At 43.4% G+C, this 24,093-nt stretch overlaps 1 protein-coding gene across 7 annotated transcripts in view; it reads right to left on the reverse strand.

Moving 5' to 3' along the window:
* Positions 1-24,093, reverse strand: part of CCDC181 (coiled-coil domain containing 181) — a 326,883-nt gene that overhangs the window by 74,908 nt on the left and 227,882 nt on the right. For all 7 annotated transcript variants that reach the window (XM_033942637.1, XM_033942636.1, XM_033942640.1 and 4 more), the window contains one exon: positions 13,692-14,597. In XM_033942637.1, the coding sequence (XP_033798528.1) occupies positions 13,692-14,597 (906 nt within the window). The remainder of the gene's footprint in view (positions 1-13,691; positions 14,598-24,093) is intronic.

The following is a 24,093-nucleotide window of genomic DNA, read 5'->3' on the forward strand; positions in this document are numbered from 1 at the left end:
TTCCTGACCGGCGAGCGGAAATAAAGACAAGGTCTCCAGCACATCCGGCGGAGGAGTGTAACCAGGAGACAGTTCGAGGCTGGGGGGCGTCGGCGGAAGGTCGGAGTTCCGGAGAGCGGTTCCAGGGGACCGGAGTGTCAGATGGGCAAGCCGTGCGGTGAGCGACTGGGGGCCAAGGAGGCCCAAAAACCCGAGGCGTAGACTCACCAGTGCTAGTGGTAAGAGTACCTAGGCTGGGGGGGGTCTGAGAAAAGGGAAGGACAAGTATACCAAGCGGCCACACTTGGAGTTCCTTTCTCTTTTTGTTTTCTTCCAGGGTGCGCTATGGAGCAAGCCCAGATTTTGGCGGCATTGGCCGGGGAGAGGCAAAGGCAGGCGGAGGAACTAAAAGGCCTACTGCGATCCAGTGAGGAGCGGTGGCAAGCTAGCCAGGACACTATGTTACGGCAACATGGGGAGTTGATGATGTCCATGCAAGAGCAATCCAAAATGTTCGCTCAGATTCTGCAGCAGACAACGACTCCGTCAACTCGGGGCGAGTTACCAAGTACAGTACCCTCCATGCCGGTAGGATTGAATCCCTTAACTAATCTGAACTTATGCAAAATCGCACCAGGAGATGCTCCTGACGATTTCCTGTGTTCTTTTGAACGTATTGCAGTGGCTGCGGGATGGCCCCAGGAGCAATGGGTATTTAGGCTGTTGCCCTGTTTGGCTGGAGAGTCCCTAGCAGCGTTTCAGACCATAAGTCCTGAGCATGCTAATAATTACCCTACCGTAAAAGCCCATATCTTAGATTACCTGGGGTATACCCCTGAGCACTATAGGTTAAAGTTTAGGGCCACACAAATGTTCCCTGCCGAAAGGCCTAAAGCCCTGTTGCAGCGTATCACCAAGCTGGCAGAAAAGTGGTTACAACCATTTTTGAACGATGCTAGGGCCCTGTTTGCAGAGTTAATAAAAGAGCAGTTGTTGGAGGCTGTCCCTAGAAACATCAAAGCTTGGGTAAAAAGACAAAATTGCAAAACGCTGGGGCAGGTATTGGAGGTGGCAGAAGCATACCTGGATGCGCAGGAATCTACAGGGGAAGGTTCAGGCACTGTGCCAGGGCCCATACTTAAACAGACGCCCAGAGAACAAAATAAGGGATGGAACAAAAAAAGCCCTGGTAAGGATCCAGCTTTCATTACACCTAGGCCTAACGCACCGAGTAGTGAAAGAACATGTTATAGATGTGGGAAGACTGGACACACACAAAGATTCTGCAGGGAGAAGAGAGACTTTGTAATTCATCAGGATTTTAACGATGCCGATATGTCGGTATGCCAGGTCCCGGTAAGGGTGGCGGGTAAAAGTGTGAGGGCATTATTGGACACAGGAGCCGCTCAATCAGTTATGTCACGACAACTGTGGAAACAGGTTGTAGCCACCCCCTTGAGGAGCGAGAGGTTAAAAGAGGTATATGTGAAATGTGTGCATGGAGATTCTAGACGTTATCCTCTTTCAGGAATAGAGCTAGAACACGATAAGACAAAATATAGTCTCCAAGTGGCAATTTTGCCTGCGTATCCTTTTCCCTTAATCCTAGGCAGGGATTGGCCAGGGTGGGAGGTGAGTGTGAAACGTGCTGAACGAAGGGATACGGAAACCTCGGTGAAAGGTCAATCTTCACCTAAACTGGCGTTGGGAATGCAGTTGAAGGGAGGTTGGGATAAAAATAGGAAAAATTGGAGAAAGGAACGGGTTGTTGTTTCAACCGGGAGATCGGGACGGCGACCCATGCTTAGATGGGTTCCTCTCTCGGTGAATGCTAAGGCCCCCACTCAGGCTTATTCCAGGGCGGCGGGCTTTGATGTCTATGCAGCTCATGGACAGAGTGTCCCCGCCGAAGGTAGAGCTCTGGTTAAGACAGATTTGCAGATTGCTCCGCCACCAGGCTCTTATGTAAGAATAGGACCGAGGTCGGGCTTAGCCGCCAAGTATTCAGTAGATGTTGCAGCAGGTATAATAGACCCCGATTACCGGGGGAATGTCTGCGTATTACTAGTGAACCATTCAGAGTCAGAGTTTCAGGTCCAGCCGGGAGACAAGATCGCGCAACTGATATGCGAGCGGATCTGGTTTCCTAAGCTGGAGCGCTGGGCGCGTTTTCAGGAAACTAGTAGGGGAAAGAAGGGATTTGGATCCTCTGACCCAGAGTGCCCGAGTGGGTGTCCGGACCTCGGACGAGGTAGCGTCCAGGGGGAGGAAACGGGTAGTCTTAGGGAAGGTTTTGACCAGTGCCCCGTGGAAATAAAGCCGAGGGGGTCTGAAGAACCCATGGCACAGATCCAACAGGAGATAAGTTCCCTTAAGGAGAGATTGGATAAAATATCGGGGTTACAGGAGACAACGTGGAAGGAAGAAGTACAGGCCCTCCGACAGGAATGCTCAGATAGTGGGCAAAAACAGGTAGCTCGGGAGGAAGCTCTGTTTAAAGATTGCTTGCATGAGCTGGAAGCAAGGCTGGGGCAAGAAATGGGCCAACAGGGACAGAAGCAACTTGAGGCTCTTGATGAGCTATCAGGGCAAATGAAACAAAGAATGCAAGAAGTAGAAAACAAAGTAACAGATAGCCAAGCTCAACAGATAAAATGGTTAGAGCAAGTTAAAAAAATGCAAATGGTACAAGATCGTTGGGCCACGGAAGGAATAGCACCAGATAGTTTGGCTAAGCAGAGCCATAATAATAAGGCTCAGTTGGAACGGCAGGCCGCCCAGTTGGGTTCGGTGGAGGACTCAGTGAAGCGGGTGGGCGGTAGTGTGACGAATTTGCAGGATCAGATACAGGAACGAGTGGAGGAAATAGCCCAAGTCCTGACGTCCATCACAGAAAGGGTGGAAGGGTTGGAAGGTGTTACATCTAATGAACATCTGGGCACAAAGAACCTTGAACCCGCTGTGCTTCACTGGCCAGAGGACTTTGAGAATTTGTGTTCAGATTCCCGGCCTGAGGAAAAGAAATTTAAGAATAGGCGACGCAAATAATTTTTGCTGGATGAGGGAATCACCATGCTTATAGGGATAAGCAGGATTTAAGGGTGGGGGTATGTGACCAAGCAGATGTAAGCCCGACCCAAGCTTTAGCTGAAATAAAAACCCCCAGGGTTAAACTAGAAACCCGGCAGAGAAAGTCCAGGATCTGGGAAGATGAAGGTGAGGAAGATAATAGGAATCACCACCAGGGGAGCTCTAGAGGTCCCTGGTCGTCAGCTGACACTGCTAGGTCAGGACACTCCCCAAGAGTAGAAAAGCCAACAGTGGCTTTCAAACAAAGCAACAGGTTAGGGAGGAAGTTTGTGCCTTGCCTCCCTAGGGTGCTTCCCAAGCCAAACAGGGTCAATGGTCCTGTCCCTATGGAATGGAGTAAAGTTGAGCCAGCAGAGGACTTGTCCAGGCTCAGGGAAGAGCCTATGGATTTTGAAGAAACCTGTGCTGCTGTAGAGGTTGATTACCCTGAAAGAATGCAGGTGGACTTAGCTTGTTGCCACAAACTGTGAGTGGAATTTACAGTGAAATGTTTGGGTAGTGTTTTGTTTTTTTTTTGCCATATAACACACGAGTTGAGAATTACTGTGAAAAGCTTGGAGAGGCGGGGAGAGGTTTTGCTTCCAGCTGGGAGGGAATTTTGTAAAGCTGTTTTTTTTGGCTTTAAATTGCAAAACCTAGAGCTATCTCCTTCTTCCTGGCATTTGTCTCAAACCTGCCAGAGGCTTGTTTTTTCTTTGTTTGAAGCACTGTTGTTTTGCAAAGCAGTGCACTGGACTGTGTGTTGTGCTGCTACCCAAATGACTTGAAAGTTTTGGACTGACAAAGAGAAGCTGAGTTTTCAGCCTGAGTTTGTGTTGAACTTTATTTTTCCTTGTTTTGAACATGTTTTGGGACTGTTAGTTTGGCTATTGCCATTGATATCACGGCTGATGAACTACTTACCTGTATATTGATCCAGAGTAAAGCTGAAAGATATTTTCAACCATTTGATTAAGTTTTTTTTTTTTGTTGTTTTGTATTTGAACTCCAATCCAGCCTGCAGGGTGACTCCGGTCCGGGTCACACGCAAGAAGTACTGTGTTTGTAGTCACCTGTATCTTGGCCTTGCCTGTGTTAGGCTAAAGTGGTGACCACAACCTTTATATTTTCCTGACATGTTGGCTGCATTGTCATAACCCTGTGCTCGGCAATCAGAGAGTGGAATATCATGTTCGTTCAATGTATCTACAATCATCTGTGTTATGTCAGATCCGGTTTTGTCACTGCAGTCAACAAATTTCAGAAATCTTTCTACAATTACAAACTCGGATTCATTTTGAATTACATAACGTAGCAGGAATGTTGTCTGCTCAACATGAGATGCATCTGGTGTGGAATCAGCTATCACTGCAAAGTACTTTGCAGTAGTGCTGCCTGATTTCCGATTCAAATCGATTCACCGATTCGAATTGGGTGAATCAATTCATATCGATTCGCTTTTAGAAAAAATCAGCCTGGCCGATTCGGTGACCAACCCTCCTCCCATTTCTGCAACTGCTGGGAGTCCATCCATGCAGCCTATTTCTACTGCACAGTCTGTTTTACCCCTCTTTATCACTCGCACTGCTGCACTTCCTGACGCATGCTTGTGTTCCCGACGTCCAATGGGCCTGTGACGTTAAAGCTTGTGCTTGTTGCAGAGACGCCTGCCACTGCTGCTCTTCTGCACAGAAGGGAAAATTGTCTGAATGTTTAAAACTGGGATTTGGGTGAAAGGATCCCGGAGTTGAACTATAGGACAGGACAGTCCAAGGCCAAGGAGCAGGGTAGGAGAGGCTCGTTCAGACAGAGATCCGGGGCTGCTGCTCTGATGTCCCGGTTGCAGGAGAGGAGTCTGCTCTGGCTTGGTTTACTGATAACAGAAGCAGATTCCTCCGGGGAGGAGTCGTTTGAGCACTACATCCTGGTTTTTAACACTCTCCGATGCACCATGGTTTCTACAGTACAGCACGCTGCCAGCAATTGCTTTAATGTTTTCAGTAACTTGATCCTCTGAGACCTCTAGGGAACATCAATAAACAGGCACGTATTGTGGGAGTCACTGCAAATAGGATTACATTAGTATACTTCTCTTAAAAAAAGATTGACAAAATGCACACTAACTATCACAGGATTAAAGCAAGGGCAAACTGGACGCTGCCTGGGCACCGTTTAGGAGGCTCGTCTCAGAGGTTCAATAATGCAATAACTCTCTTGCCTGTCTTCATGTATATATCTGAGCTACAGTTGATTGAGTTAGAGGTGGCTCCTTTAAGAGTAAAGTCCATGTGTTTGTTTGTTTTCTTCAGGCAAAGGCTGAAACCACAGGCATATGATATCATGAAGCACTGGGGCTAGAGCTAAGCCCCCTTCACGTGTTCAAGTGGTGTGTTCTCGTGAATTGTTGGTAGATAGACTGGGTTGTGGTTATGTACTGAGGTATAGGGGTTTTTTTCCTCTCTTGTCCTTGAAAGTTGCTATGTGGTGGTGGTGTTCCACTGAAAAGCTTCTGCTTGCTGTTGGTAAAGGAACTAGGAATTGGGCAAGTGAGAAACTTTCCCTCCTAGTCCTGTGTCTTTCATGGATGTTGATACTAAAGAACTGACATCACACAAGATTTAGTTTAAGTATAGTTAATGCCCGTGTTTTTATGCGTACTTGATAAAAGTGAAAGTATGTTAACGTCCTAAGACAACCAGGGCCTGGGACCAACATGATCTGAATAATGACCAGACAACAAAAGGTAGAAAAAATAATTTTATTTTCTGTTTTGTGATTACAATATGTCAGATTTGAAATGTGTATCCTGCCAGAGCTGGTATTAGACGCAGCGCCAGTGTGGGTAGGAGAGGGCAAAGGGGGTGAAGAGGCTATAAAATAAACCCACCAGGATGTTTAAAAAAAAACAAACACCCAACTGGACAGGAAAATCAAATCAAAAATCGATTCAATAGGCTGAATCAAATCAAAACTTTTTTCCCTGAATCGGGCAGCATTACTTTGCAGTCTTTCTATCCTGCAAAATGTTCAGAACATTCAGCAATTAACTCATTTTGAGAATCAGCAGAGAGATAATGCACTTGAAGTCATTTCCCCTTTTCTTGTAACTCTTTAACTTACAACACATATTCTTTGTGGTTCCATGGTATCCTTTGTGTACTTTGCGAGTTTTTCTTACTTCTTGTACCATTCTTCTACTGTTTGATGCCTTGTCTATTTTGCTGCCTAGTATTTGGCTCTTGTTGTCCAGTTGTCTTTTGTCTCAATAAACATGATATTTAGTATGCTTTCTGGAAAAACTTGGTTATTCATATATTTGGGAAATGTTTTAGGATGGCCAATATGATCTTTTATAACATAGTTTTCTATATCCAGCTGAGAAGGAACCTCTCTCACAAGAAGTCCAATGTAAATTCCAATTCCAATTCCAATATTACTCTTTTCTTAACCATGGCCAGATTCTGTAGACATTGACGTATTTGTTGCCTCACTTCTCTTTTCATCACTAACATTCACTTGTTCCTTCAAATCTCCTTTTCTCTCATATCCTCCATCCTCCAAATCCACATTTGCGTCATCCACCTTTTGTGCAAGAATCACATTAGGATTTACTTGATCTGATTTTTTTTTTTTTTTTTTGAAAATCCAAACTGGCTTCATGAGATTCTGACCTTTGTTTCAGTTCTGCATTTGGCTCACCTTGTCCTAAATCTAAAGTTTAATTTTGTCAGTTTCTCTTGTTTTGCATTTAACGCCAACTTGAAAGAGCATTTGCAGTTCCTTTTTTATTAATCTCATCATGTTTTTGGTTTTCTTTATGTTTTTGAGCTCCAGATTTTTGAGATGACATGTTTAAGGCCAGTACCTGAAATGAAATATAGAACATAGAAATTTGCCGTATTGCTATTGAGAATTTTGTTAGTGGTTCTAAAGTTAGGATAATATTGCTATTGTCTTTCCACTAACTGTCAAGCCGTTTATATTCTCAAATCGCTCGATAACGTAGATAAAAAGGCATGCGATGTCAGTGGGTCCTTTATGCTATAATTACAGCATTTACTGGGAACTTTACCTGTGGAATTATTTCTTCTTTTGCTGTCCTGTAAAGTCTTCTTTGCAATCCACGATGAATCAGTGTGGCTCGTGTCCCGTTTTCTTCTTCCTCCCGGGATTCAGTGGGAAAGCAAGGAAGAGTAATCTGAGCAATAAGTTTGAAGCTAGGAATGAACACATGAGAACACTCGTTGATAGTCACTTTCACAAGTTTTTGTTCGTTGAATCTTGAATGCACCGTATAATGTCACTCAAAAGTATTTTATTATTGTCACGGCCTTCTATTGCTTCGCGCTCACTCAACGCTTCTCGATCTTGTACGCGAAAGTTCTCGCACCGTTCTGTGTCTTAGTAAGGACATTTCCTTCTCGAGATGACACGTTTTGATTTTCATGATGTTTCTTGGGCTTCATTGGAGCCCCTTGAGCTTCAAAGGTCCTGGAGCGATGTACTGGCTGCACCCCCCTCTCCTCGAGCCTGGGTCTGGGCCCTGGCCCCTTTCTCTATAGTTCAGTAGCCAACTCACCAGGCTATTTAAGACACCAGTATGCTACTCTGGTAGACTTTCCCATATCAGATGCTACTGTTCTACAGACAAGTGTATTTTTTTCATTCAGACTTTTGTGGGGTGGAAGGGTATCTGTGACCACTGAGGGAGTATGGGGAGGTCAGTACTTAATCTCTCTAGTGGTCATCTAGTCAGTTTGGGTAACTTTTTAGTACTTAGACACTTCTAAAACAGGTTTAGCCCAAAACGTTTACATTCTATCCAGGACATCCTGCAAAATGTTCAATTATAGCTGCAAGACGTCCAAGCCTAAGTCCATCTATAATACACCTCCAAAACGCCTCTTTGAACTCTGGCTGCACAGAAAAATATTGGCACATGGACATCCTGGTGATTAGGATGTCCAAGTGCCAGGCAAGGTTTTGGATTGTTTTCTTTTTTGAAAATGCCTCTAAAAGGGAGGTTGCCATCTTAACCATTCAGTGATTGATTTCCCCACCAAAAGCACAATTAACAAAGAAACCTAGCTGTGTAGCAGCTTCAGGAAAAAGAAAGGTTTATGTTTTTATAATGGCAAAAATAAATGTTTATGTTCCAGCACACGCACATTTATGATGCTGTTTCATTACATAAATATTTGTGTGCCCTTTTTGACCCACTGTGTGCTTCTGCCACATGTAACCAGAGTATAAACATCCATTTCTCCATGTATTTTAGAAAGGTTCTCTGTTCTATTCTTTAAGGAAGAAGCAAACATGCTAAATAAATACTTTGGTTCTGTGCTTGCGGATGAAAATCCTGGAGAAAGACCGAGATTGTCCAGCAAAGTTACACATGAAAATGGAGTGGATACTACGCCATTCACAGAGAAAAGTGTTTATGAACAACTTGAAAAATTGAAGGTGGACAAAGCAATGGGATTGGACAGAGAAGTGCTGGCTGTTCCTATTAAAGATTTGTTCAACAAATCTTTAGAGACATGAGTGGTTCTTGGGGACTGGAGAAAAGCGGATATAGTCCCAATTCATAAAAGTAGTTGCAGAGATGAAGTGGGTAAGCCTCACTGGTTATTGGAAAAATAATGGAAGCGTTGCTGAAGGAAAGGATACTGAAATTCCTAGAATCTAATGAGTTACAAGATCTTAGGCAGCATGGTTTTTCTAAAGGTAAATAATGCCAAACAAATCTGATTGAATTCTTTGATTGGGTGACCAAATAATTGGATCAAGGATATACGCTAGATATAAGTTACTGAGATTTCAGCAAAGCCTTTGACATAGTTCCTCATAGGAGGCTCTTGAACAAATTTGATGGGCTGAAGTTAGGATCCAAAGTAGTAAAATGGATTAAGAACTGGTTGACCAAAAGACACCAGAGGGTGGTGGTTAATGAAATTCACTCGGAAGGAAAGGTGAGTGGTGAAGTGCCTCAAGGATCGGTGCTACGGCTAATCCTTTTCATTATGTTTGTGAGCGACATTGCCAAAGGGTTAGAAGTAGAGAATGACACGGGAGACAAATTTTTCCCCATCCCCGCAAAAACTCATTTTCCTGTCCCGTCAAGTTCTTTTCCTGTCCCATTCCTGCAAGCTCTGTCCTCAATTGCACAAGCCTCGAACACTTTACAATCATAAGTGTTTGAGGCTTGTGTGGTTAAGACAGAGCTTACAGGAATAGGGCAGAGACAGCAAGGATGGGATGGGGAAATTGAGTTCCTGCGGGGATGGAGAAAAATTTGTACCCGTGTCTCTAGTTAGAAGGAAAGGTTTGCCTTGTAACAGAGTAGACACCAAGGAGGGAATGGAAAACATGAAAAAGGATCTGCAAAATTTGGAAGAATGGTCTAATGTCTGGCAACTAAAATTCAGTGCAAAAAAGTGCAGAGTAATGCATTTGGGGATTAGAAATCCCAGGGAGCTGTATGTGATTGGAGGTGAGAAGCTGATATGCACAGATGGGGAGAGGGACCTTGAGGTGATAGTGTCCAAAGATCTAAAGGCAAAGAAATAGTGCGACAAGGCAGTAGTTGCTGCCAGAAGGATGCTAGGCTGTATAGAGAGAGGTGTAACCTGTAGAAGAAAGAAGGTGTTGATGCCCCTGTACAGGTCATTTGGCAGGCCCCACTTGGAGCATTGTGTTCAATTTTGGAGACCACATCTGGCAAAGGATATAAGAAGACTTGAAGCAGTCCAGAGAAAGGTGACGAAAAAGGTAGGGGGTTTGCACCAAAAGACATATGAGGAGAGGCTAGCAGCCCTGAATATGTATACTCTAGAGGAAAAGAGGGACAGGGAAGATATGATTTAGACATTTAAATACTTGAAAGGTATTAACATAGAACAAAATCTTTTCCAGAGAAAGGAAAATGGTAAAACCAGAGGGCATATTTTGAGGTTGAGGGGTGGTAGACTTAAGAATAATGTTAGAAAATTCTTCTTTATGTAGAGGGTAGTTGATGCCTAGAATGCTCTCTTGATGGAAGTAGTGGACAGAAAACCAGTGACAGAGTTGAAAAAAGCGTGGGATGAACACAGAGGATGTCTAATAAAAAAATAATGGAAATTTATTGAAGAACTAAAGCCGGAACTGGGCAGACTTGCACGGTCTGTGTTCTGTATATAGCTATTCAGTTGAGGATGGGCTGGGTAGAGGCTTTGACAGTTGGGATGGTTTAGATAGGCTACAGTGAGCTTTGACAGAGACTTCAGTAGTTGGAACCTCATCTAGGCTGAATATATGTACAGCATCCAGAAGGCACCTACCTGTAGATTGGAGAAGCTACAGTTACTACACCAGTTAATTGTAGTCAAATCCAGTTCCAAGCAGGTCAAGAGCAAAAACCTAATCCTCAACATTCCCTGGAAGGGATGTTCATATCTGGGATCATCTTGATTGGAAAGTTTATTTGAATGCCATGAATGAGTACTTTCATGACTTTCTTAGGTGGAGTTGAAAAATATACAAGAATACCCTCTTCTAACTTTAGATGAAACGGTGGCAGCCATTTCCCTGTCAAAACTGGTTGAAAAGGAGATCCTTCAGAAAGACTTTCTCCTTTCTAGTAGGGCATTTCTGAACAGAGCAATCTTGAGATCTGTAAGCACACCCCCAGAACTGCTCAGATTGTCAAAAAAGTGTTCTGTAGGAAATGTCCAAATGTAAACCTGATTAACAAATATGGCCACTTGGAGATTAATGTAGGAATAGCCAGTACTGATGCTGACTTCATGTACTGCCATTGACTTCAGGATCAGATAAATTTTCCTCAACAGAGTGATAGTGATGCTGCAATCCTTACTAAATTGCAACTCAACATCTTTTGGATTTTTCTGTCCAGCTCTTTATTAAAGACAACCAATGCTTGGAGAAGAAAATTGGCAACTGCATGGGTTCCAAATGTAGACCAAAATATAGAAGAGGTTGAGCAATCCTCTCTGTGGGGATAGTTTGAAGAAGGGATGGTAGCTATGTTAATGTCCTTGCTCACAGCATCATGTACCAATGAAATCTGATTTTTCCTTGCCTTTGATCCTTGCTATTAGGATGCTTTAATGCCAGTGCTTATGCAGCAGAATCCATCACATCTTTTAGGTGGAACATTGAAGATGAGCTGTTCAGATGACCTTATCACTGTAGATAAAGGGGAATGATTTCTCCTTGATCTCAATGGATCCTCAGCATGCTCCAAGCCTCTTGGAAGTCAATGCCTTCAGTGCCAATGCACTTGGTTGAACCCCTTGTGCATAATCATCTGACAAGTAGCACAGCTAGGGATATCATATGTGATCCTGGGTAGATCTGGAAAAATCTGTGAATGATGGTGACTGGCATCACTCTGGTGCACTGCTTGCACTTCTTAAAACTGTTGAGTGTCTTCTGTTTCTGGGAGATTGTTAGAAAAACAGTCAATGTGAAATCAAAAGTTCCAGTGGTTAAAAACCTTAATCAATGCCACTCAGTGCACTATTATTATGCTAGGCTACAGTCAAGAAAAGTGAAGAGAACTGGATTAAATTTAGAAAATAATTAATGCTTTTCTAAGTAGATGAGGAGCAAAACTGAGGTGAAATGATACTTTTTAAGCACTTTTTGTATTCACAAGAAAAACTTGAAGAAATTAGAGAACTGTTCCACGGAAATTAGAGAACTCTGGTAGTTCTGCATGATGACACTGACATGAGATCTGATGACACTGTTAAGTAAACCTGGGAGGACTTACACATATACTATATGCTGCTATGGAAAGAGTTTCTTTACTTTTCTCTGTCTTGGGTTTCATCTGATAAAACTCCAAGTGTGAGGACTGAATATCCTGCTCGTTCTAAAAAAAAAAAATAAAAAAATAAACACTCCTTCCCAAATCCATACAACAATATGATTTCCTCTTCATTCATGTGAGCACCTAAATGTATGTACCATTTGCATGTAAGGGAAGGTCATGCTTAACGAACCTTCTGTACTTCTTTGAGGGAATAAGCAGTCGGGTGGACAATGGGGAACCTATAGACATCATTTACCTCGATTTTCAAAAGGCTTTCGACAAGGTGCCACATGAAAGGCTGCTTAGGAAGCTGTGGAACCACGGGGTGGGAGGGGATGTGCACAGATGGATCGAGCACTGGTTGTCGGGTAGACTGCAGAGGGTCGGAGTAAAGGGACAATACTCTGACTGGCGGGGAGTCACGAGCGGTGTGCCACAGGGATCTGTGCTGGGGCCGTTACTCTTCAACATATTTATCAATGACCTGGAAAAGGAGGCAAAGTGTGAGGTTATAAAATTTGCAGACGATACCAAACTGTGCAGCAGAGTTAGGTCCAGGGAGGAGTGTGAGGACCTGCAAAGGGACCTGGACAAACTGGAAGACTGGGCAAACAAATGGCAAATGCGCTTTAATGTGGAAAAATGCAAGGTCATGCATATAGGGAAAAAGAACCCGTTGTTCAACTACAAATTGGGGGGGGGGCATTGTTGGGAGACAGCAGTCTTGAGAGAGACTTGGGTGTGCTGGTGGATGCATCACTGAAGCCATCTGCACAGTGCGCAGCAGCCTCGAAAAAAGCCAACAGGATGCTGGGCATCATAAAGAGGGGCATAACAACCAGGACGCGGGAAGTCATCATACCATTGTATCGAACGATGGTGCGTCCACATCTGGAATACTGCGTTCAATATTGGTCGCCGTACCTCAAGAAGGACATGGCAGTACTTGAGAGAGTCCAAAGGAGAGCAACGAAACTGGTAAGAGGACTGGAACACTGCCCATACGCTGAGAGGTTGGATAGGCTGGGACTCTTCTCTCTGGAAAAAAGGAGGCTCAGGGGAGATATGATAGAGACCTTCAAGATCATGAGGGGCATAGAGAGGGTGGATAGGGACAGATTCTTCAGGCTGAAGGGGACAACAGGTACGAGGGGGCATTCGGAGAAATTGAAGGGAGATAGGTTCAAAACAAATGCAAGGAAGTTTTTTTTCACACAAAGGGTCGTGGACACTTGGAATGCGCTACCGGAGGAAGTGATCAGGCAGAGTACGGTACAGGGATTCAAACAGGGATTGGACGGATTTCTGAGGGATAAAGGGATCGTGGGATACTGAGAAAGGTGCTGGGATGTAACACAAGTATAGAAAGCTAACCAGGTAATAAGTATAGAAACCCAATCAGGTCGTGCATGTGCAAGACCGGAGGGTTAGGACTTCGATGGGAAGATAGGACTTCAATGAGAAACCAAGGTGGCAAGGGAGCCCCTTCTGGTGATTCAGACAGGTCGTGAATTTGCGCACAACTTGCACAATGTACAAATGCAAGGGAATGTTCACCTGGACAGAGCATTGGTGTCTCCCAGAATTGTACATCCATGTTATAGAATAATATTATTTACATGCCATAATATATGTATTTATACCTGTCATAAAAAACATAAGTGGGCACATATAAATACTGACTTACATTAGTATTCTATAATAGAATCTTGGTGCCCAGATCCCATTATAGAATTTGCACATAGCAACAGTAATTTGGAGCACTTTATAGAACTGTCCCCAAAGCATCTTCAATATTACATAGTATATAATTAAAATGTACCTCTTTCTTTTTCTGTTCTTTCCTTTGTTCTTTCTTCCTTTGTAGTTCTTTCTGTTTGGTTGTAAGACAATATGTAGTATTTTTTGGAGGGTAATTTGCAGACTGCACCCTTCGAGGTTGATTTTTTCCTGTATTTCTTGTCACATTAACTACAGAACTAGGACGACATTTGGGATTAGCTGGTGGTTGGGGAACATGCATCACAACTTCCACAGAAAAATTAACAGTGTTTGGATTCTGTTGTACGGCGATGTCTTCTTTTGTGTTGTTGGATAATGTACTCAATATACTGGACTGTGAGGATCTAGGAGAAATTAATTGTGGTCCATTTTCACTGGATGAAATACTTATGGGTGGTAAAAAGCCTTGACTCTCAATATCATGTAAACTCACAAGTTCAAACTTCCCATCTCTCTCCACCAAAACCTTTCCCTCTTTCTGTTCCTGTTTTGATTCATCAGAAATCTGTAACTGTGACATATCTAATACATTCTCTTCATTATTAATAAAGTTATTATCCCTTTCAAAAATTTCTGCTGGAGGGACCTCCAGGTCTACCAAATCATCTTTGAATTTGAGTTTTCGTTCTCGGCCTTCATACATGGGTTTCTCATCCTCCAGCATCTTATTAGCTTCCACAATCTTTTCCATAACATACCGTTTCACTTCTTCTTCATCTACAACCTGCTGCACCTCTAGTTCTTGTGAATTTTCCAACTTTATCTCATGTACAGAGCCATCACTGTCAGTATCTGATACCATGTCTGGTATAGGCACTGTGTAGTTTTTTGTCTGTGACTTTTCAGGACTTTCATCAAAATCAAGAGGTACATCTTGAATCGATAATTGCTTCTCATCAGATTCTGCTAGCTCTTTATCAATACTTGCTTCTATCTTTGCATCATCCTAATGGAAAAAGAAAGTTCTTTCAAAATCCATAAAAAACACATTATGAATAAATCAATATAGAAAAATAAAGCAATTAACTCTAAGTAAAAAATATGTCTTTACCTGAATAATGTTCTTTCCTTTAGTAACAGCATATGAATCCAGAAACCATGGGTTATGACCAGCAAGTTGAGATAGACAGCACAACTGAACTCTGTCTGGACCGCAGAAAACAAATGCGAATAGGGATGGTGGAGTGGTAGACCCTCAATCAATTTTCAGAGGGTTGTGTTCGTGAGAAGCTAGCTAAATTAAAGGTAGACAAAGCGATAGGGCTGGATGGTGTACATCCGAGGGTGATGAAGGAACTTATGGAAGTTCTGGTGGCTTCGCAGACTGACCTTTTCAATGAGTCTCTAGTCAGGAATGATACTGGAGGACAGGAGAAGGACAGATGTGGTCCCTCTTCACAAAAGTGGAAGTAAGAAAGAAATAGGGAATTACAGGCCAGTAAGTCTGACTTCTGTGGTAAGCAAATTAATGGAAACACTTTTAAAACAGAGAATGGTGAAGTTTCTGGAATCCTGTGGATTACAGGACCAGAGGCAACATGGATTCACTAGAGGTAGGACTTGTCATAAAAATCTGATCAATTTCTTTATTTAATTTGATTTCTATTCCGTTCTCCCTGGGGCTCAGAACGGGTTACAATTGACATTCACAAAAAATTACAGGACAAAGGCATGACCAGAGAATTAGATAGAGGGAGTGTGCTAGATGTGGTGTATTTAGATTTTAGCAAAGCCTTTGACAGTGTACCATACAGACGGCTAATAAATAAACTGAGTACCCTCAGGATGGGTCCCAAAGTGACGGGCTGGGTCAAGAATTGGTTGAGTGGAAGACGAACAGAGGGTAGTGGTCAATGGAGATTGCTCTGAGGAAAGGGTTGTTACCAGTGGTGTGCCTCAAGGTTCTGTTCTTTTTAACATTTTTATAAGCGATATTGCTGAAGGACTGTCAGGTGAGATTTGCCTCTTTGCGGTTGATACCAAAATCTGCAATAGAGTAGACACCCTGGATGGTGTGAATGACATGAAAAAAAACCTAGCAAAGCTTGAAGAATGGTATGAAATTTTGCAACTAAAATTTAATTCTATGAAATGCAAAATCCCGAAGGAATGGTACAGTTTAGGGCAGTGGTTCCCAACCCTGTCCTGGAGGACCACCAGGCCAGTCGGGTTTTCAGGATAGCCCTAATGAATATGCATGAGAGAGATCTGCATATAATGGAGGTGCCAGGCATGCAAACCTGCTCCATGCATATTCATTAGGGCTATCCTGAAAACCCGATTGGCCTGGTGACGGTCCTCCAGGACAGGGTTGGGAACCACTGGTTTAGGGAGTGAAGAACTTTTGTGCACGATAGAAGAGCAAGACTTGGGTGTGATTGTATGTGATGATCTTAAGGTGGCCAAACAGGTTGAAAAGGTGACTGCGAAAGCTAGAAGGATGATAGGGTGCATAGTAAGAGGTATGGCCAGTAGGAAAAAGGAGGAATTGATGCCTCAGTTGAGACCTTATTTAGAAGATGTGTGGAACAGTCTCCTGGAAAAAGTGGTAGAGACAGATTGTGTCTGAATTCAAGAAGGCATGGGATAGGCACATGGGATCTCTCAGACAGGGAAAGAGATAATGGTTACAGCGGATGGGCAGACTAGATGGGCCATTTGACCTTTATCGGCCATCATGTTTCTATGTTTCATAGGACGGTGAGGCTTCTAGCCAGTTAGTATTTCTCATAACAATGAAGAACAAACAGAATACAGCAAAAACAAACTTCTCCTTCCCCACAGCAGCTAACTACACTCAATCACATCATAACAGAGACAACTGGAATTTGAAAGTGCCAAACTTAACAGATAAAGAAGCCAAGAACAACAAAAGGGAGAAATTCTGGATTCATATGCTGTGACTAAAGGAAATAAAATTATCAGGTAAGAAATAATTTTTCCTTCCTTGTCACCCAGGCTTATGAATCCAGAAAGTGAAGGGATGTAACAGAGCAGAAGGTAAGTAGGGTGGGTAGAAGAGAGCATGGTTGAAAGAACTGAAGATCCAAAGACTGCATCTGATTGGGCCACAACATTAACTTGGTAATGCCTACAGAATGAGAGCAAAGATGTTCATGTTGCTAATTTGCAAATTTTCTCAAGGGAAAAGACCTACAAGTCCACTCATGAAGCGGAGAATCCCTTAGTAGAATGGATGCGCAAAGACAAAAGCGAAGGCTTACCAGTAGGAAAATAAGCTGAGGAAATCAGCTCCTTAATCCACTGAGCAATCATAACCTTAGAAGCTACTTATCCTTATTCGGGCCACCGAAGAGGACAAAAAGGTGGTCTGAACATCTGAAGCCACTCATGACCTGCAAATACTGAAGCAAGGAGCATCAAACATCTAGAAGATGCAATATGAAAAAATTTCTACCCCAGTCTTTTTTTCAAAAAGAGGCAGAAACAATGGCTAATTAATGTGAAAGGTCGAAACAATCTTCGGTAAAAAGAAAGGAACCATCCTAATAGAGATCAGAGCCTCATTGAATGATAGGAAAGGATCTCTACAAGACAAGGCTTGTAGCTCTGAAATGCACTTATCTGAGGTGATAGCCACCAGAAACACCATTTTCAAGGTGAGATCTTTCAATGAAATAGACTTCAAGGGCTCATAGGGTGATTTTTGTAGCACTCACAACATCAAATTGAGATTCCAGGTTGGACAGGGAGGAAATACAGGAGGTTTGAGATAATTAACACCCTTAAAAAACCGCAGAATGTCAGGATGGGTGCCAGGGATGTATGTGACAATCGACCTCTGTAGCAAGACAGCACTGCCATTTGAACCTTGATAGAGTTCAAAGCTAAGCCCTTCATAAGGTCCTCTTTCAAAAAGGCCAAAATGAGAGGCAGTGTGGCCAAAAATGGTGATGTTGCCTTTCCACACACCAAGAGTCAAACAGCTTCCATACTGAGCATACACCAAAGGTGTAGATTGCTTCTGTGCCTGGAGCAAGGTGGCAATTACATCTTTCGAATAGCTTTTCCTCCTTAACTGCAACCTCTCAATAGCCAAGTCATAAGACCAAAGGTGGACAGATCCTCCTTGTGAACTGGCTCTTGAATAAGATCCCAATGAGATGGGAGATGGAATGGCCTGTCAAACTAGGAGTTACACCAGATCTGCACACAATGGTCTTCTTGGTTAGGAGTTGCACTAGATCTGCATACCATGGTTTTCTGGGCCAATCTGAGGCAATAACGATCACCAGATATAGATGGTAATGAATCTTGTAAAGCACCTACCCTTTTCATTGGCCATGATGGGAATATGTACTGCAGCTCCCGCGTGGACCAGTCTTGAAGGAGAGCATCCAGCCATTCTGAACTGAATTCTCTTCACTTGTTGAAGAACCTGGGAACTTTCGCATTGCACTTGGTTGCTATGAGATCTAAGGCTAGAGTCCCCTACATGCGTGTGATAAATAGAAATACGGTATCTTTAGTGACAATTCCCTCTCCCCTGGGTCCAGGAAGCTGCTGCCGAGATAATCTGCCTGAACACTGATACTGCCCACAATGTGGGCCACTGAAATCATGGAAACATGCCGCTCCTCCGACTGAATCAAGAGGCGAGCCTCTAGTGCCAAAGGTGCACTGCAAGTCCCAACTTGTCTGTTTATGAATGCTATTTTGGCCACCTTTCCAATAACATCCACACTGGATACCCCAAGAGGACATCATAAAAGACTTCCAGGGCCAACCGCTCTGAGTGCCAGTCGATTGATTGGCCAGAGGACTTCTGCCTTGGACCACATGCCCTGAGCTGTGAAGACATTGAGCCCCCTAACCCGAGAGGCTGGCATCTGTCATCACCACTATCCAAGGAGGAATTGCCAGTGATAACTCCAGGAGAAGATTGTAGTCTTAAAGTCATCAATGCATGCTGCAGCTTGCCTGTGGCAACCACTAAGATATAGCTTATAGTCTTGAGGAATTGGGGACCATCAAGACAAGATCAACAGCTGAAGAGGCCTCATATGAGCTGTGGCCCACAGAACAACTTCCAGAGTTGCCACCATGGACCCGAGAACTTGGCATTGCCCTTCTTTGTTCAATATAGACTGTGTCCTTATTTCTATGCTCCTTCCCATTCCAGCATCTCTTTTCCATGTCTGTCTCTCCCCATGTCCAGCATTGCTTCTCTGTGTCTGTCTCTATGTTCCCTCCCCATGCAGCATTTCTTCCCCATGTCTGTCTCTCTCCATGGCCAGCATTGTTTCTGTGTTTATCTCTGTTCTCTATGCATGTCTGTGGAGGGACATCCAACTTGAATCTGGTATTTCTCTGTCTCTCCATCTATCTTCCTCTCTCCCTCCATCTCTCCCTTTCACAAACTCTCTGCAGGCCCGGCATTTCCTTCTATGACCCCTGGGTCCTGGAAACTCACTTGTCTTCACTGGCTATTAATGCATGCTGCCTCTCAGCCCTGAGGCTTTTCCTTGCCACATCCTGCCCATATGGCAACAGGAAGTTGCCATCAGAGAATGTGGGAGATGACACAGGGAAGGCTTATGGGCAGGCCAAAGTCCATCTGTATTAATAATAATAATAACAGCTTATATACCACAATACCGTGAAGTTCTATGCGTTTTACAAAGAGTAAGCAAAGGTACAAATTGATTGACTTTAAGAGGGAAGGAAGAAAGAGGGTTAATAGGACAGGAAATCCATTTTTGAGGAGAGAGTGATCAATAGAACAAGTTAATCGCTATAGAGGGAAGAGAGAAGAGAGAATCAATTGTCTAGATACTTTAGGAACAAGTGTGTTTTCAGACGTTTCCTAAATTCCTCATAAGTAGTGGGCGAAAGCAATTGTTCTAGGTCTTTACCCCATGATGCTGCTTGGTGCGAGAGAAGATATTCATGGTGTTTTTTCAGTTTACAACCTCTCACTGGGGGGGAAACGAAGTTGGAATGTGAGCTTCTCTTGTGTCTGTTAGCTGAGAAGACGAAAAGGTCAGTTATATATTTAGGGGCAAGTCCGTGTAGTGCTTTGAAGCAGAAGCAGGCAAATTTAAACTTTACGCGCGCCTCTATTGGCAGCCAATGCAGCTGCCGGTAGTAGGGTGTCACGTGGTCAAACTTCCTCAGCACAAAGATCAGTTTGACCGCTGCATTTTGCATCAATTGTAAACGCTGCATGTTCTTTTGGGAAATTGCTAAATAGGCGATGTTACAGTAGTCAAGTAGACTCAGTACGAGAGATTGGACTAGGGTTCTGAATGCCGCTGTATCGAAATAAGCTTTAATGGATCTGAGTTTCCAGAGAGTGAAAAATCCCTTTCTGATCAAGGAGTCCACCTGGTCTCTCATGATTGGGCACTGATCCAAAGTTACAACTAGTATCTTTATGGTAGGTTGGATAGGGTAATTAAGATTATTGATACATAGTGGTGATTTGGTGTCAAGCGGATGTGGCGAAGCAACGAAGAAAGTTGTCTTTTCTGAATTAAGTTTGAGCCTAAAGGTTGTCATCCAGTGCTCATCACGTTTATGGCTTCTGAAGCTTTAGGAATAATTTCAGAGATAGAATTAACGAATGGGATGATGATCGTAAAATCATCTGCATAACTAAATAGTTTTATCCCTAACTGGGTTAGCTGCGTGCCTAGTGAGGACATGTAGACGTTGAAGAGCAATGGAGATAGCGGAGACCCTTGTGGCACACCGGATGGATTGCTCCAGGTATCTGAAAGTTCATAATTAAAACGTACTTGATAAGTGCGGGACATAAGGAAGCCACGGAACCAATTCAGCACCTCGTCCCTGATACCAATGGCATCTAGGCATTGCAGCAGTTTCCCATGGTCTACTAGATCAAAGGCAGAATTCATATCGAATTGCATAACCAGGGCATTAAGGCCCTTACTAAACAGTAGGCGCAGATTGTCTAAAATAGCCGCAATTACTGTCTCAGTACTGAATAACAGTCTAAAACCGGATTGAGTTTCATGTAGGAGAGAGAACTGATCCAGATAATCCATCAATTGGGTGTGTATCAATCCCTCCATAATTTTTACAATAAACGGAATGGATGCTACTGGTCTGTAGTTGGATATTATAGCTGAAGATTAATCACCACTGAAGACCAAATTTGTAAGACCTGGGGAGAGAGTATAGAAGAAAATACCAACCAGAAGACTGTGAGTGGCAAGGAAGGAGGGAGGGGTTGGAGAGAAAGATGCTGGACTCGTGAAGAGGGAGGGAGGGGAAGAGACAGAAAAATGATGGACCTGCAGAGAGGGAAGAAAGAGGTTCAGAAAATGCTGGATCTGCAGAGAGTAAGTGGATGGAAGGGAGGTCGGTAGAGAGGCCTTTTCTATTGATTATGGCATTTTTATCTTGTTCTTATTTGATTTGATTGATCCATTGTAAATTGCAAGATATCAAATTTTAATAAACATAAGTGGGTGAGAGGATGGGAGTGAGGCAGAGAAACAGAAAAATACCAGACCTATGGAGAGGGTAGGAGGCAGAGAGACATAAAAATGTTAAGCCTGCAGGGAGTTAAGTGGGAAGGAGGCGGAGAGACAGAGCAGAAAAGGTTTCTGTGGCATGCCAATGCAGTGGAAGACATAATGCAATGTTCTTCAACACAAGTCTTTCATCCAGCTACCAAGAAACCTCCCCCCCCCAAAGGTCCCTGGGTGCTACCGTTATCCTGTGGGCCTTGCATTGAAGAACATCCATACATTTCTTACTGGGAAAGTTGAACAAGCAGAACTGCTACAGATCTCTACACAGAAACTGCATACTACCGAATCCTTCACGTTGGTCATATATACAAAACACAGGTAGAACCTCAACAAATATAGAACAAGGGACTACAAACTGAAGTAGAGCTATGCAACTTTTTGGATGAATCCCCAGTTCACTACCAGTCACATTCAGCATTACACTAAGAGGCTCATTTTCAAAAGAGAAAAACATCCAAAAAATGGCATAACTTGTACAGTAGCATTTGGACATATTTGCTAAAATGTCTAAACTTCATTTTCAAAACACATTTTTAGATGGTTTTCTATGCTATTTGTAAATTTCAAGAGGATGTATTGGGAGGGTGTTTTGGGTAGGATTAAGGTAGACTTATTTTTCTGCAATAATGGAACAATACAGAAAACGTTCAGGACAAAACTTGGATGCTTGACATTAGACCTGTTTCAGTAATAAATAAGTGCCAAAAGAGTGGCCCAACCAATCAGATAACTGCTGAAGGCATGCCCCCCTCCCCCTCCCCCACACACATATCCCCAGTGGTCAATGACTCCCTCCCACTATCCAAAGATATTAATGAAACAGTAAATGCCAGCCTGTATGACAGTTTCAGATGTTATGGCCTGTTCTATTAGAATAGCAAGCAGGTTCCTAGAGTAGCCTAGTGGTCAGTGCAGTGGACTATTGGGAACCCAGGCCCATATCAATCAAGTGGAGCAGGCTTCGTCCAAGGCAAGACAAATCATGGGCTGCATACGAAGGGGTTTCGTCAGTCGTAAGGCGGAAGTCATTATGCCATTGTATAGATCCATGGTGAGGCCCCACCTGGAATACTGTGTGCAATTCTGGAGGCCGCATTATCGCAAGGATGTGCTGAGACTGGAGTCGGTGCAAAGAATGGCCACCCGGATGGTCTCGGGACTCAAGGATCTACCATACGAAAAACGGCTTGACAAATTACAGCTATACTCGCTCGAGGAGCGCAGAAAGAGGGGGGACATGATCGAGACGTTCAAGTATCTTACGGGCCGCATCGAGGCAGAGGAAGATATCTTCTTTTTCAAGGGTCCCACGACAACAAGAGGGCATCCGTTGAAAATCAGGGGCGGGAAACTACGAGGTGACACCAGGAAATTCTTTTTCACTGAAAGAGTGGTTGATTGCTGGAATAGTCTTCCACTACAGGTGATTGAGGCCAGCAGCGTGCCTGATTTTAAGGCCAAATGGGATCGGCACATGGGATCTATTCACAGGGCAAAGGTAGGGGAGGGACATTAAGGTGGGCAGACTGGATGGGCCGTGGGCCCTTATCTGCCGTCTGTTTCTATGTTTCTATATCCCACTCTATTACACTTGTGGTGGAACATGTGAGTCTTCCAAAACCCATCCAAAACCTACTGTACCTATATATTGGTGACACCTACATATAGGTGGTGTACAGGTGGTATACAGTTGAGTCCAGTAGGTTTTGGAGGGTTCATCATACAATATAACTCTTTTAACCTATTACTTAATAAAATTGATGTTTGGACCTCTTTAGGCCTATTCTCCTTTTTTGGGAAGACCATTCATCTGGCCCTGATTTTCTTGGACTGGCGTCTCCCTCACATCTTCCTCAGTGAAGACCAAAGCAAGAAATCTAATTTTTCTGCTAGGGTCTTGTCTTCCCTGGGTGCCCCTTTTACTCCTCTGTCATCTAGCAGTCCATCTGATTGTTTTACTGACTTCTTGTTTTTGCTATGTGTTTTTGCCTCCAACACAATCTTCTTTTCAAGGTCTCTCTTTGCCTTCCTTATCAACACCTTGCATTTGACTTGCCATTCCTTATGTTGTTTTTTCCTAAAAAATAAAACAGGATGGCTTCTTCGGGGGTTTTTCTATGAAAATGTTATCAGCTTCTATCAACAATTTTCATGAAAAAAGCGAAACGGGCCCCGTCGGGCGAACATTGCATTGCACTGCTCACAGCACTTTTTGCACGGAGGCACTTTTCTACAAAAAGTTTAAAGATAAGTGCACTATTTATTCATTTAGCACCATTTTGAATATAATGTAATTTATTCAACATATAGTTTGTTGATCCAAATGCTTTAAATGATAAGTGAGAAATTTGGGTCGATGAATGAGAATCCTACCTGCATTATCATCTTGGCGTTCATTCATTGAACGTTGCAGGATTTCTGATACCCTTTCTCTCAACTACATTACAACTTTTAAGTTGGTTTAGAAACCTGTTTGCTCATTTTTTGAATGTCTAGTCATTGAAGTTTCATTGCGCCATTTTTTGATAAATGTGTATGAGGCAAGTCTCTTTCATTTGAAAGAAAGCTCCAGAATGAGAGGCCATAGGATGAAGTTATGGGGTGATAGGCTCTGGAGTAATCTAAGGAAATACCTTTTTACAGAAAGGGTGGAATAGTGGAGACAAAGACTGTGTTTGAATTCAAGAAAACATGAGACAGGCACATGGAATCTCTTAGGGAGAGGAGTAGAGAATGACACGGTGGCGGTTTACCCGCGGCCACCGCATTTTAGCCGCGGGTCACCCGCCGAAAACGGGGAAGAAAACTAGCAGTCGCTGCGGCGACGGGGACAAGGCCATTCACCGCCCGCGGGGCGGTGAATGGTCTTGTCTCCGCAGTGAGGTATCAAGGATCGCGCGGTCCCCGCAGCATTTAGCC

Source organism: Geotrypetes seraphini, chromosome 4 (assembly GCF_902459505.1).
Source record: "Geotrypetes seraphini chromosome 4, aGeoSer1.1, whole genome shotgun sequence".
NCBI lineage: Eukaryota > Metazoa > Chordata > Amphibia > Gymnophiona > Dermophiidae > Geotrypetes > Geotrypetes seraphini.